The sequence below is a fragment of the Rhinopithecus bieti genome, unplaced genomic scaffold, assembly GCF_001698545.2.
Source record: "Rhinopithecus bieti isolate Rb0 unplaced genomic scaffold, ASM169854v2 scaffold_83366, whole genome shotgun sequence".
NCBI classification, from domain to species: Eukaryota; Metazoa; Chordata; class Mammalia; order Primates; family Cercopithecidae; genus Rhinopithecus; species Rhinopithecus bieti.
This window is the reverse complement of record NW_016832657.1, coordinates 348,223-363,882: the sequence shown is the minus strand read 5'-3', so window position 1 is coordinate 363,882 and position 15,660 is coordinate 348,223. Positions and strand designations below refer to the sequence as shown.

General features: G+C 44.4%; 1 protein-coding gene across 1 annotated transcript in view; it reads left to right on the top strand.

Annotated features, from left to right (window-relative positions):
* ADD2 (adducin 2) overlaps nucleotides 1–15,660 on the top strand; it is a 63,426-nt gene that overhangs the window by 15,191 nt on the left and 32,575 nt on the right. Inside the window, exons 5-9 of the mRNA XM_017865667.1 lie at nucleotides 6,810–6,961; nucleotides 7,404–7,484; nucleotides 10,665–10,814; nucleotides 12,299–12,442; nucleotides 15,138–15,236. Coding sequence (XP_017721156.1) covers nucleotides 6,810–6,961; nucleotides 7,404–7,484; nucleotides 10,665–10,814; nucleotides 12,299–12,442; nucleotides 15,138–15,236 — 626 coding nt within the window. The remainder of the gene's footprint in view (nucleotides 1–6,809; nucleotides 6,962–7,403; nucleotides 7,485–10,664; nucleotides 10,815–12,298; nucleotides 12,443–15,137; nucleotides 15,237–15,660) is intronic.

The window sequence follows — 15,660 nt, the reverse complement described above, 5'->3', positions numbered from 1 at the left end:
TCCCTCCCTCCCTCCCTCCCTCCGTCCCTCCTTCCTTCCTTCCTTCCTTCTTTCCTCTTTCTCTCTTTCCTTTTCTCCTTCCTTTCCTTTCCCTTTTCTTTTCTTCTTCCTTTCCTTTTCCTTTTTTTCCTTTTCTTTTTTTCTCTTTCTTTCTCACAGAATCTCACTCTGTTGCCCAGGCTAGAGTGCAATGGTGAAATCTCAGCCCACTGCAACCTTCCAGGCTCAAACGATCCTCCCACTTCAGCCTGCCAAGTAGCTGGGACCACAGGCACGCACCACATGCCCGGCTAATTTTTGTATTGTTTGTGGAGACAGAGTTTCACCATGTTGCCCAGGCTGGTTTGGAACTTCTGGGTTCAAGTGATCCGCCCACCTTGGCCTCCCAAAGTGTTAGCATTACAGACGTGAGCCACTGTGCCCGGCCCTGACTTTCTTTTTATAGTAAATTGCCTTTTTACATCTTTTGCCTGTTTTCCTATTAGTGTATTATTTTCTTATAGATTTTTACATTTTTGTAAAGTAAAGCTATTTCTCTATTATAGTCAAATATATTGCTTTTTTTTTTTTTCCAGTTTCTCCTTTGTCTTTTAGTTTTGTTCATGGTTTTTTTTTTTTTTTTTTTGGTCTTATAGAATTCTTTAGTTTCTGTGTAGTGGAAACCATTGTAATTTTCCTTTGTGTGTTCTGCATTTGATTGCATGCTTAGAAATACCTTTCCCATGTTTTATCATCCGATGGAACAAATACACTTAATTATGCATTTGTTAATTTTTCTCAACTGTTTGTACAAGTTTATTCTTTACAATAACTTTAGGCCAGGCACAATGGTTCATGCCTGTAATTTCAACATTTTGGGAGGCCAAAGCAGGTGAATCACCTGAGGTCAGGAGTTTGAGACCAGCCCGGCCAACATGGTGAAACCCTGGCTCTACTAAAAATACAAAAATTAGCCAGGCATGGTGGTGCAAGCCTGTAATCCCAACTGCTTGGGAGGCTGAGGCGGGAGAATTGTTTGAACCCCAGAGGTGGAGGTTGCAGTGAGCCGAGATCATACCACTGCACTCCAGCCTGAGCGACAGAGCAAGATTCCATCTCAAATAAGCAAAAACAAAAATCAAACAAACTTTAGAATTATTTTGTCAAGTCCCCCCATTGACCTTAAAAATTCCTTTTGGGATTTTGATTGGGATTACATTAAATGAATAAGTTGATTTGGTGAAGAATTTATAAATTTATAATTTTATATTAGAATGTAAGCTCTGTAGGGGAAATTTGTATGTTTGGTTCACCACTATATCCTTTGATTTAGAATATATCTGGCACATAGTGGGTACTTAAAAATATTTACATGAATGAATTGTAAATCTTTTCAGAAATGAGATATGTCTTTTATTTATTTAAATCGTCTTACATATTCATCAGAAAAGTTTAGTAATTAGTTTCATGTAGTTCTTACTAATTTCTTATGAAGTTTATTCCGGAATTTTTAAATAACTTTGTTATTTTAAATGAATCTTTATCCATTCTATTTTCTTTCTGGTTATAGTTCTCATTTAAGATAAATTGTTAGATATATATATACATAAAAGTGTGTGTGTGCGTGTGTGTGTATACACTAGCCCCTTATTGAACTCTTATTTAAATTTTAATATCATCTCAGTTAATTCTTTTGGGTGTTGTATATACAAAAATCACATAATCTGCAAATCATAATCATTTTGTTTCCTTCATTTTAGCATTTACCCATTGGTTTATTTTTCCAGTTTTCTCTTTAAATCTGTTAGAACTTTTAGAACAATGTTTAATAATAGATTATAGTTATCCTTGTCTTATTTCTGACTTTAATGGAAGTTGTTTTACCACAAGAGTTTCAGATAATTATTTTTTGTCATGTTGAGGAAGTATTTTTTTATTCTAGTTCACTATGAGTTTTTCTCAGGAATGGATGTTGAATGTCATAAAATACATTTTGGCCATTTATTGATTTTTTTTCCTTGAACTATTGAGGTGATGAGTTATAGTAACAGATTTCTGAATATTGAACTCCTTTTTCATTACTGAAATAAATCATTCCTGGTCTTGATGCATTCTTTTAAAATACCCTTCTGGATTTGATTTTCCAGCGTTTTATTAAAGATTTTTGCATTCATATTCACACATGAGATTGGTTGGCAGTTCACTTTTTGGGCAGTCTTTACCTAGTATTGACATTATGGCTGTAATTTCATAACATGAATCAAGGTGATTTCACTCTCTTTTTTACCCTGATGTAGTTTAAATAAGATATGAAATCTCTGTTCCTTGAGATTTATTATTCACTTAGAAAGTCATCTAGATCTGGAGTATTTTAGAGATTTTGATGTTTTGTCCTCAGTTTCATCTGGAGTTTTAAAATTTATTTTGCTGCTTCTTGGTTAAATTTTGGTCATCTAGTTTGTGTAACATAATACATTTCATGGAGCTTTTCAAAATTATTAGAGTCATTTACAATATTATTTTTATCATTTAAATTTCCTGCTAAAGTAGATGAGATAACATCCCATTCTCATTCCTGGTGCTATGTAAATTTTTACTTTCTCTTTATTGACCAATCTAGGTGTTTGTTTATTCATCGATCTTCTTATATAAGCCAGTTCTTGGATTTACTTATTGGTCCTGTTATTCTTTCTGCTTCTTGATTCATTACTTTTGTTTCTATATTCATTAATTCTTTTCCATAATTCTGTTTATTTTATTGTTTATGTATTTTCTAGAGTAGCATAAGATTGATTTTTTAAAAAATTAATTCAATAATAAAGACATTTAAGGCTATACATTTTTTTCTATGAGTATGTGTTTGGCCTTATCTCAGGAATGTGACACATAGTGTTTCTTTTATTGTTAATTTCTAAATAGCTTGCAGTTGCTGTTTGGACTTTATTTTTCTTCTAAGAGCTATCTGGGAGTGTTTTCTCATTTCCAAGTGGTCGAATGCTTAGTCTTTTACAGGTTTGCTAATAGCATCGGATTTTATTGCATTATGTTTAGAAAATGTAGCCTATTTAATTTCTGTGTTGGAGATTTATTGAGATATTCTTTGTGGCCTAATAATATCATTTTAGAATGATAATGGGTATACACCATCTCTGTAGCATGGTATTTAATCTATATTTTTGTTTTAATTTGATTTTGTCAAAAATTTTCTCCCATTATATTTGATTTCTATTCATTCTCTGGGTATTTGTGATAGTTTTTGCTTTCTCTATCTTGAAATATTCACAGCATAAGCATGACTGATAGTTATAGCTTCACTATTGATTGTACGTTTAATTCATATAAAATGACCTACAAAATAGCTTCTTTGTATAAGAGAATATTGTTTTGCCCAACTTCTATTTTGATAATAATGTGATGACCTCTGCTTAGTTTTTGTTTATATTTGCCTGGTGTACTTTTGAACTTCCTTTTATTTTTACCTCTTTTGGGCCACTTTATTTTGGTGGGGTTTTTTTGTTTGTTTGTTTTGTTTTTGAGACAGGGTCTTGCTCTGTCTCCTAGGCTGGACAGCAATGGTGCAAACACAGCTCACTGCAGCCTCAACCTCCTGGGCTCAATGATCTTCCTAACTCAGCCTCCCAAGTAGCTGGGACTACAGGCATGTGCCACTACGCCTGGGCAATTTTTAAATTTTTTATAGAGACGAGGTCTCACTGTGTTGCCCAGACTGGTCTCAAACTCCTAGGCTCAGGCAATTTTTCTGCATTAGCTTCCCAGAGTGCTGGGATTACAATTGTGAGCCACTGTGCCTGGCCTGTTTTTATTTTTTGTAAACTTCCTATAGCATTGCCATCTGACATTCTGTGGCTATAACAGAGAAATCAGATAGCCAATTTTTTTGGTTCCTTTTTAGGTAGCCAAACATTTTTTTTTCTAGATGCTTATGGGTATTTTCCCCTTATTCCTGTATTTCAGAAATGTTACCAGGAAGCATATAATTGTAGGTTTTTTTCTTTATATGAACTTTTCCCATAATCAGTGAGTACTTGCATGCACAGGTCTTTTTTTTTTTTTCCAGTTTAGAAAATGTTTCTTCTACTATATTCATACTGCTTATCTATAGCCTTGCTCTTTGGTTTTTGTCTCCCAAATCTGTCATATTCTCTACCATCCTTTCCATGTCTGTCCTTATACTCTTCCTCCTGAGAAAGGAATAGGGCTGACCAGCATTCCCATTGCCTCACCAATCAGCATCTGTCAGGAAGACAGATGGATGCCCGGAAATCTGCTTAGTACACATCCGGGATATCTGAGTCTGGGATGTGGAGAGGGGAAGTTTCAAGTATCACGAGTTCAAGCCCAGATAGGTTGTTATCTGTCTAGCTCCATTTGCCTTAGAAATTGGGGTTTTGCACATCAGTGTGCCCTTAAGTCTTAGCTTTCAGGGACCGTGGTGAGTTTTCATCTTTTTCTGTGTTTTCTTAGTTACTTTGACTTAATGGCTCAGTTAGATCTGATTTATAAATGTGACGTTTGGCCATCCTAACTTTCGTGAGGCCAATTAGAATAAGCTTTTAAAAACTTGTTGTAATATTATCTTATGTTTAAAATGGATACATAACAGTTGTACATATTTATGGGGTACATGTGACTTTTTATATATAAATATAATGTAATGATCAAATCAGGGTGATTGGAATAACCATCACCTCAAACACTTATTTCTTTATCTGAGAACATCCCACATCTTTTCTTCTAGCTGTTTGGAAATGCACTACGAATTCTTGTTAACTATAGTCGCCTTATTGTACTTTCAAATTCCAGAATTTCTTCAGTCTGTGTGTGTGTTTTGTGCTCATTAATCAACCTCTCTTCATCCCCCTTCTCTTGAGACACGGGGCAGGGGATCGGGAGCTCCTTTTGAGCCCTTCTGTTCTCGTCTTCTTCTGCCCCTTGTACCTGTGGGTGAGGTAATCCTCTTAGTTGAACCTCCAAGGGGTTGGGGAGGGAGACTTCCTTTGATACAGACACAGAGGATGTGATGGGGTGAGTGTTTTCAGACCTATTCTGGCCCCCTGGCCATCACTGGGGCCCCATGGTTATTGGTGGGAGAAGTATTCAAAGAACTGTGGTATAGACTGTATAGACCTCCCAACATCAGCCCCACCTGCCCGCCTTTGCCTGGGGCCCTGTGCTTTTGACATGCCCTTGCTGCTAGGCATGAAGCAGAGAGGTAATTTCTTGTCTGGGGAACCCACAGAGGGCAGGAGGCAATCCCAGACTGGTCAATTTGAATTAGAAATCCTTAACTTTGGAAGTTTGTTGTTGTCCTTGGCAGTTAACTAGGCTTTTGGACCACTGCTGTCCCCGCTATCTGTGTTTGCAGGACACCTGCCCTGGAGGTGTATCACCTCTGGTTGGCACAGGCCCTTGTGTGTGTTTCCTGACATGGATGATTCAAGGCCTGCTCTGCTCGCTGGATGTTGGCCCAGCGCCCAGTCCACCCTCACTTTTGTAGACCACGTCATCACTTCCACTAATGGCACACTTGATGCAGGACATACATTGTACCGCTGCAAGGTTCACAGAGGTGGTAAAAGCTTCCAAAGAGCATCCTGATCCATTAAAATCTTTGGTGGGAGCTGGGAGAGGCAGCATCAGGAGGCTCCCAGCCAGAAACCATTTTAAGCCAGAACCTTTCCTATTGATTCTCTTATTGGTTCCCAGACGCTGATTCAGGCGCTGGAGTTCAGAGGCCCTCTGCTCCCTTCCTGAGACATGTAGGCAGTGGTCACCATAGTTAACGGGATAGACTGGATGTCATCTCCTAGACCCTTGCATGCCCTGAGGACAAGACTATCAAACCCTCTAGGCCCATTTCCAAATCCCTTCCACATCCCCCCAAATTCCCAGCAAGAACCACCGTATAGCTAAGGGACTGCATGCCCAGAGAGGAGCCTAGGTACCCTGCCTGAGCCAGCCTTTCAGCCAGCCACAGCTGCACTCACTTCCAGAAGTTTATGACTTGTTAGAAAAACTTGAGGAAGTTACTTCCAGGCTGATCTGGCTTTCTTTTTTTTTTTTTTTTTTTGAGATGGAGTCTCACTCTGTCCCCAGGCTGGTGTGCAGTGGTGCACTGCAACTTCCACCTCCCAGGTTCAAGCGATTCTCCTGCCTCAGCCTCCTGAGTAGCTGGGATTACAGGCATGTGCCACCACGCCTAGCTAATTTTTGTATTTTTAGTAGAGACGGGGTTTGACTGTGTTGGCCAGGATGGTCTCGATCTCTTGACCTTGTGATCTGCTGGCCTTGACCTCCCAAAATGCTGGGAGTCGCCGCACCCAGCCCTGATCTGGCTTTCTATTTTCCCTGTTTCTAAATCACAGAAAATGTTATTACCTGGTGTCGTTAAAAACAATGTAATAGCTGGTTTAATGACCAGTAACTTCTTCATTAATAATAACTGATGAAATATACCCCTGTTTCCACTCAGAGATTTATTCTTGCTTTGATTCAGTGCCCATCTTCAGAGTTTATGGTAAGCTTGGCATTCCCAGAACCTGTGCGGCATTCCCAGAATCCTTCATTCTGCGTCCTTGAGATTTGCCATGATTTTTGAGCAAAAGCTTATCTGAATGAGCAGACTTTATTGGGCACAAATGTCAATTTTGTGGACTCCTTCCCCAGGTAAGGGTCAAAGAATGTTTAATTCCCTGCCTGGGGAAGTTTCCTGTGCAGGTTTAGTGCCAGTGAGAATTTGGAGAACACTGGAGCAAGGAAGGGGAGGGCAGATGGGCGCTGGCCCTGAGAGAACTGCACTGTCCCTGCAGATGTCTCCATGATGACACCCATTAATGACCTCCACACGGCTGACTCCCTGAACCTGGCCAAAGGGGAGCGGCTCATGCGGTGCAAGATCAGCAGTGTCTACCGACTCCTGGACCTCTATGGCTGGGCCCAGCTGAGCGACACCTATGTCACGGTGAGCAGAACACCCTGGAGTTGGGTGGGGCACCGCGTGTGGTCCCACAAAACTCAAAGGGAGAACTCCTGACCCTTGGCATGGCCATGGCACTGCTGGTGACCTTTGGTCAAAATGCACTGAGCCCTGCCAAGGTTTTTAACCACTGTGGTCATTGATAAGGCAGCCTGCCCAGCGGGCACTTCTTTGGATGGGAAGGAACTCCTGGATCCTGTACTAGAGTTACCCTTGATCACAGTGAGTTTCCTTTTGTAGCTCCCTTTCCCTGCTCCAAATAAAGGCTGAGTCCTTTTTATCTCTCATGGCTGGGGGGAGAGATAAGAGTTCATTAGAGGAAGACTTGGGTGCAGTGGATTCAGGGGAAGAGGGGATTCAAGCACAGTGTCCTTGGAAATGCCCCCTCTCCCTCTTTCCCTCCTGAGAACGTGTGTCTTTCCTCCAGTTGAGAGTCAGCAAGGAGCAGGACCACTTCCTGATCAGCCCTAAGGGAGTTTCTTGCAGTGAAGTCACAGCGTCCAGCCTGGTGAGTACAGTCCAGCATCACTGCCCACTCCTTATTGAAATGACAGCACTTTCTCTGTTCCCACAGTGTTAGGTCGTCTCCAAATTGGTCACTGTTGCGCTGTGGAGCTCACAATCTGGTAGGGCGGAGAAGATACATGGAACAAACTAAGTGTCCAGAGCATGATGCGACCAAGAGACCAATTGCCAGGAGGAGGCGGCAAGTGCAGTGAGAGGGAGGAGGGAGCAGAGATGGGCCTGGCATCCTCTCAGCAGACTCATGGGATGGCTACGCCTGGGATTAGACCACGATGGTTGGGAGTAGGGGACCTTTCTGGATAGGGGGTACATTAGAATAAGAACCAAAGCAGCACAAGATTTGTCCAGCACTGGTACCATTAGAGATGCTTCTGGGTCCCCTTTCAGTGTTGCTCCTTTTAGATGAGGTAGAGGCTTTCAAAAGTTACTGTAGTTCAGGAAATATTTCTGGATGGGAGGAGGAAAGCATAGAAAGGACTGTCTTAGAAGCAGAAAAGGCCCAATCCTTCTCAGATACATGGGCTGCGGCTGCTGTGCCATGTACCTGGGAGAGGAGGATACCACCTTGGGGGCCTCTGCCAGGCTTGAGACATGCTTAGGTGTAGAGTCCAGCTACTCAGTCAAAAGTTCAGGCTCGGCAAGCCATAGAATATCTAGGCAGGGCAGGACTTCCACCATGGCCAAGGCCACTTGAGAGGCAGGAAAGGAAACTGGTGCCCAGGGAGGGTAAGCACCTTGCACAAGGCTACCCAAGGAGGTGATGGCCAAGTCAGAGCTGGAACCACAGAGACAAGGATGACACAGGCTCTGCCTGTAAGGTGTTCATGGTCTGGTTGGAGGAGAGAGGCGAGGTAATCAGCTATTTAAGCTCAGGGTAGAGAGTGTTCCAGTAAAGGTGAAGGAAGCTTGGGGAGCCTGGAAAGGGGCACCCTACCTCACCAGGAGCTGTAGGAGGAGGAGGGAATGAGGGAGGAGGCTTCTAGCTGAAACCATGGTGCAGGAGTGGAGTCAGTGGGATATGAACCAGTGGGGTAAGCAGACTTAGACCATGGTGGCAAGGAGAGGTTTGGCGGAGGTGACTCTGTCCTCAGCAGGAGTGCAGCATGCATCAAGCCCAGATGCATACAAGAGCCCTGTGCATGCATTTGGGAGGACAGGTGAGTGGCCGAGTCTGACTCAAGTGTTCAGTATCTAGAGGTGACCTTGGAAGGGGATAGGGTCCAAGTGATAAATGGCATGGAAGATCTTGTTACGGTGTTTTGGCTTTATTCTGCTGGACATGCAGAGCCACCGAAGTGCAAGCAGGGGAGTAATGCAAGCAGGTTTCTATTGTAGAAAGATCACTCAGAAAGCTGTGTGGAGGCCAACTGACACCTAGGTGGGGTTATTACAGCAAGCTGGGAAGGAAATTCCGGGCCTCTGTGCTTAGTAGGCCTGGTGATCAGTTGAGTTGGGAGTATGGGATTGAATTTGAGGAGCTGGTGGGACATTCAAGAGATGTCAGTTGGCATTTGGTTATTCTAGGTTCAGAAGAGATGCAGGCTAGAGATACAGGTTTGAGTCATGGGCATGAGATGTTTATGGAGTGTGTGTAGACATAGGGCTGCTGTGTGTGGTTGTACAGTTTGTGTACTGCACAAGGGAGCCTGGCTAATAAGGAGGAGAATAGAGAGTGAAATCCAACCTGTATTCCTCTCACTAAGTGTGTCCTAGCATTGGGCTTCTGTTTGGAATTTGCACAAAGGCAATGCCCACACATCAAGCCCTATGTCCCTGGGCTGTCCTCAAGAAGGAGTGCCTGCTTTCCCATTTGTACAAAGGCACTATATGGGAGGGTGGCTGTTGTATTAGGCTGTGGAGGTTCTTGAGTGACAACAGATCACACATCCAATGATGAGATATAAAATATGTGAGATCAGAGAGAGATCATCTGAGAGAGGGAATTCTAAACAGGCCACATGTCCAAGGAAGTGGGGGAGCTGGGCTGAGGGAAACTGGAGGCCAGCACTCCATACTTAGGTTTAAAGTACCTGAGGTGGGAGAGTTGCTGCAGCTTTTAGGGGTCACGCTGCCTTGACGTCTGTGAAATTCACTTAAAATAGGATATTGTAAGTGGAGGTTTGTTGAACATCTTCCTGATGCTTCTATATAAGCAAACGCCAGCAGCACATCCCTCCGCCCACATTAGTGTTGGTCTCCCTGCTTTGATGCCCATCTTGTCTGCCTGGGCTTTCTGGAGTGGGAGTGATGAGCAATTTGAGGAACTGCTCTGTGTGCCACATTCAGGATGTCATGGGTGCCTCAGTTTTAAGGGCTAAATTTGTGGTGAGTTTTAGAGACTATCATCTGGCTTGTTAACTAACGTCCAGGGAACAACTGCAGTCAGTGAAGTTAGGTTAACTCCCACCTGCCGGGAGATTGCACTCCGGGAAGCCGGGGAGGTGTTCAGTGAGAGTGCACTGGGAGGGGCTGGCTTTAGGATTTGGATTTGTGCTGGGTGATTTGAGAGAGAGTTCTGTTTACCTTGGATTGTGGGCTTTCAGGACACAGGAAATTCTGTGATTGAATATTTTACTGCTTTTTATCCAAGAGGCAGGGGAGTGGGGGCGCAGAGTGAGGCTAGAGCTGTCATTGGTAAAGCAGCCGCAGCCTCTTTGCGCCTCATTGAGAAAGGGCTCAGTGTGGACATTACTCCCCCTGGAAGGCCTCTCAGATGCTCCTTTTCTGCTGGGATGAAAGACTCCCCCGTCTCTGTCTAGAGAATTCTGTGCATGACTCTTTTCTAGCACTTTGCTACCACATGTGTGGTCTGTGGATCACTTGAGAACTTGTTAGAAATGCAGGCTCTCAGGCCCCCCTCAACCTCTGAATCAGAACCTCCATTTGATTGGGCTTTGGGTGATTCTCATGCATAGTCAAGTCTGAGAAACTGTGCTCTCGCATTTCTCCTACTGAATTATAATCGTCTGTGCTCCTGTTAGACTGTGCACTCACTGAGGGCAGGAACTGGTTTGTTTTCTTCTAACACCAAGTCAATCATTGCTCACAGTGTCTAGAATGTGTGAATATAGGTGGGTGGCACATGCTGGGCCCACCAGCTGGGAGAGGAGTGAGAGGCCTCCACCACCCTGTTGCCATAAGTCTCTCTTCTTCCCTGGCGCAGATCAAGGTGAACATTCTGGGAGAGGTGGTGGAGAAGGGCAGCAGCTGCTTCCCAGTGGACACCACGGGCTTCTGTCTGCACTCGGCCATCTATGCAGCTAGGCCCGATGTGCGCTGCGTCATCCACCTGCACACACCAGCCACAGCAGCGGTGAGTGGGCTCCTTCTCAGCCAGCCAGGGAAAGACATAAGGCAGCCGAGGTTGTAGCAATCTCGTCACTTTAAACAGTCTGGAAAGATCTAGAACTCAGGCCAAGGTGAAGCGAGAGACCTCCCAACGTGGAAATGCCCAGCCTCTCCACCTTTCTGACTACTAAAGTCATAGCATAACATGAAGACGTGGAATGTCTGTTCCATTGTGTCCCCCACCCTGCTGCATACACAAGCTGGGACCCCTTGCCCAGGGGACAGTGCCTTCTAAGTTTCTACTCAGGTCAGTCCTGTTGGACCAAGGGGTGGGGCCTGCACCCACGAAGCCAGGCTCTGGTGAGGAGATATATTGACAGAGGACAACCAGTTGGTGGGAACCTGGACTGTGTCCACTTTCCCATAGCTCAGCGTAGGCTGAGAGTAGGGGACATTGCAAACAAAACTGAGAGGGAAGAGAAAGAAGAGCCTCAAGGAGCAGGTTGTCCCCCCCTGGGGGGACATGTGTGCCTAAGGCACTGCAATGTCACTTAGAAAGACGGCAGACAACCAGTTCTGGGCACTCCCCCCGGAACCCCACCCTATCCTGCTGACCCCTAGGCCACACACCTACAGGGACAGAGTAGGCTGACTTGTTATCAGCCTGTTTTCTCAGCAAAGTACACTGGTTATGAACACTCAGACCTTCCAGAATTTGGACTAAGATGTGAAGATGTATTTGTGCCGAGTATGCATCTTTGCAGAGCTCAGGGCTAAGTCAGGGCAGAATGAGTGAAGGAGGGCAAGGGTTCTTCTAAACCCCTCCATGCTCCTTGCTTAAAAAAAAAATATTGCACACTCTGTCCACCATGAGCAGCTCACTTTTAATAAGTGGTGGGGCAATGGGTTACAACCTGTGTTTCAACCCTGGGATAATACAAGTGCTGGTCCAGCACTTGTATTATCCCAGTCCCAGGGGCAAGAGATTGCTTTTGAGGTGGGACCTTTGTATTGGGTAGCTAATAATTTCATTCCTTTTAACATGGGGCTTTTCAGTGGGCCTCTCTCTTTGTCAAAAGTCATGACCTTATCTGCACTGAAACCAAAGCTGAGGGTCTCCAGCCTACCCCAAGAGATCTGGACTCTGCTTACCCTAGGCTGGTGCAAACTCCACCACAGCCTGCCTCTTCCCAGAGTTATATGACAAAAGCAAAGCTGTGTGAGGCGGGGAGAGTGGGAGGGGCAGCAATAGGTCTCTGGAGTGCATTCTTTCTAGCAATTCTAAAAGGTGATATGTTGACGTGGCTGCTGTGAAAGCAGTGATGGAAAGACGCTAGAGCAAGCCACGTGACAGCACACCCAAGCCAGGTGGTGGAGCAGCCCAGGGCTTTCTTGTGCCTGCTCCCCACCCTCACCCCTCACCAGCCCCCAGAGTGGAGCTGGACTGTGCTGCTCTGAGGAAAGGGCTGGGAGGGCTGCAGGTGCTAACCACGCCATTGTCTCTCTAAGGTGTCGGCCATGAAGTGGGGCCTCCTGCCTGTCTCCCACAACGCCCTGCTGGTGGGGGACATGGCCTATTACGACTTCAATGGGGAAATGGAGCAGGAAGCCGATCGGATCAACCTGCAGAAGTGCCTTGGACCCACCTGCAAGGTTAGCTTAGCTCTTCTGGGACAATAATCTGGAGTGGCATTATCAAAAGCCATCATCACAAAAATGACATGTGTTCGTTGGACAGTAAGGGAGGAAGAGAGGAGAAAAAAAAGAGAAAGATCTCCCTATCCCACTACCCTGAGATTTTGCTGTGCACCCTAAATATATTCAAATTTATATTTGCAAAACTAGGATCATAAAATGAGTTGTTTTTCCCTCAGCAATATATAGTAATTACCTGTGTATGTTATTAAATATTTTATCTATCACCATTTTAAATTATTAAATTTAATTAAATTATAGTACAACTACTCACAGACTTCATTATGTGAATAGTTGTGCTATACTTTACCTGAATATTCTTCTGTGGTTGAACATTAGATGGTATTTTTCAGCTGGGTGCAGGGCTCACACCTGTAATCCCAACACTTTGGGAGGCCAAGGCAGGTGGATCACCTGAGCCCAGGAGTTCAAGACCAGCCTGGGCAACATGGCCAAACCCTGTCTCAATAAAAAATACAAAAATGAGTGAGGCTTGGTGGTATGCACCTGTGGTCCCAGGTACTTAGGAGGCTGAGGCGGGAGGATTGATTGACCCCAGAAGCTGAAGGCTGCAGTGAGCTGTGATCACACTGCTATACTCCAGCCTTGGCAACAGAGTTAGACCCAGTCTCAAAAAAAAAGATTTTTTTCTTTCTGAGTTTTTTCTTTATAAAAATAACACATTGATGAAAATCCTCTCAGCTAAATCTTTGTGTGAGCTCAGGATGAGTTTCTTAGGACAAGTTCGTAGGGCTGCACGGGCTAGAACTCTCACTTCATGTCGCCAAATCGCCTCACATGGTTTGTTCACTGGCCCACCCCGTGTCTAGGATATGAGAGTGCCACTTCCCTGCAGTCTCCCCAAACTTGAGTGTTGTCGCCTTTATTTTTCTGCCAACTTGCAAGAGAAAAATGGAATCTTATTGTTGCTTGACTGAACTCTTGAACCCAGTTTTATAACAGCACATAATTGGGGGTGGTTAGCTCAGTATGGCACAACCATGGAGCTAGTCTGGGTTGATGGGCGCTTTGCCACTGTCCTGGCAAGGAATGCACTGCCTGAGTCATTTCCCACGAGTCCCTGTCTTCTCTAACACAGTGAGGTATCCTGCCTCTGTCTTCTGATGTCCTCCAGAGCGTTATTTAGAGTGTGGGGAGAGGGATGAAATGTTCACATCTACGAAGTGCTACAAGAATTTGAGAGATGGGGTATTCATTGTTTGTAGTACTTTTTGTGGGCCACAGTCATCATCTCTTTCTGTTTCTCTGGCACTTCAGAGGAAAAACTACCAGCTGTTTTCAACAAGAGAGGATGTGATGTTGAGAGCCACGAGGCTTCAGCCCAGGCTCTGCCTGGAGACAGATCTGACACATGGATCTGTGTCCCAGCTCCCAGGCTGGTGTCATCTCATTCCAGAGAGTTCTTCAGAGTAAAATCAATGAAGAAAAGTTTCTGGCAGGGAAGATACAGTTGGACTCTAGGGAGTTGTGCTCTTGGTACAAATTCAGTTTGGGTTCCCCGACTTTTACCCACCTTTCCCTGACTGAGTCTAAAACATTGCACTAATAGTGGGAACCCCTGGCTTCTAGTTCAGATGCTTCCCCTAATTAGCTAAGAGACTTTTAGTTTGTGTGTGTGTGTGTGTGTTTTTTTTTTTTTTTCTTTGAGATGGAGTTTTGCTCTGTCACCGACTAGGGTGCAAATGGTGCGATCTTGGCTCACTGCAGCCTCTACCTCCCAGGTTCAAGTGATCCTCCCACCTCACCCTCCCGAGTAGCTGGGACTACAGGCAGGCATCATCACACCCAGCTAATTTTTAAATTTTTGTACTTTTAGTAGAGATGGGGTTTCACCATGTTGACCAGGCTGGTCTCGAACTCCTGACCTCAAGTGATCCGCCCACCTTAGACTCCCAAAGTGCTAGGATTACAGGTGTGACCCACCACACCCGCCTGAGACTTTTAGTCTTTTCAGGCTTTTATTTTCTTCTCTGTAAAACCCATGAGTTAGATTAGAAGGTCACTGTGGCCTCTTTCTAGAGCTGTGAGCTCTCAGAGCTGACAGGGCCTCATTGAGTTTATGGTGCAGAAACCTAAGGCCCAGAGCGGTGATGTGGCTCACCTGTTTCTGCAGGGCCACCGCTCAGAGAACCGCCCCCTGGGGCTTTGACTCCCACATCGACTAAGTCACAGGAGCAAGAGATGGCTTTTGAGGTGGGAACTTTGTATTGGACAGCAAATAATTTTATTCACTTTAATACGCACACCAGTTTTTCAAACTTCTAAGCTTTCTAAGGCCTAAAAACCCAAGCATTGCCTAAAGAAATGACCAAGCTATTTAGTCTGTTTTAAAATGCCTTTTCAATTTCAATTTTTAAAATGCCTAAAACCCCAGGCATTGCCTAAAGAAATTGATCAAGCTATTTAGTCCCAGTTTTAAAATGCCTTTTCAATTTCTTAGGGTAGATGCTTTGAGTTAAAATCCCATGTCAGGTAGCTTTCGGGTATTTGATTAGAGAACATAAACAAGGAGTTGGGAGAAGGGGCCCTGGGATTGGTTGTGGAAGTTGATCTAAATAAAATGAAAAACCTCTCCCTCTTAACTAAAGTTTAGAAGACTTAAGGTTGTAATTGACTATTTATTCCTCTACAGATCCTGGTGCTAAGAAACCATGGAGTGGTTGCTCTGGGTGACACCGTAGAGGAAGCATTTTACAAGGTCTTCCACCTGCAGGCTGCATGTGAGATACAGGTGAGCACATTCTCCTGGGAAGTGGGCCCAGGATTGAGCTCTGACAGGGGCCTGTGGGCAAATGTGGTGACCCTGTTGGCTGTGATTCAGGGAGTCTTTTGATCCCAGCCTTCTAAAGGCCTTGCCCTATTTCTCTGCCTGGGCACCATCTTATCCTGAAGTTTCACACTTAGGATTAGTTCTGTGGCTTTGAAAAATGTATCAGCATTGTCCAACAACCAATAAATACCCACTTCTTGGGAGTCAGTGCCCAGTCTGGGGAGCTGCCTGGGCTCATCAACTGGACAGTGGGAGAAACTGTAATAAGGCATAGAAATTTTTTACCGTGCTCATATGTTACATGGGGTATACCTGTTTGCACCTATGCCCAACGGACACACAGGTAGGTTTTTTTTTTTTTTTTTTTTTTTTTTTTTTTTTTTTT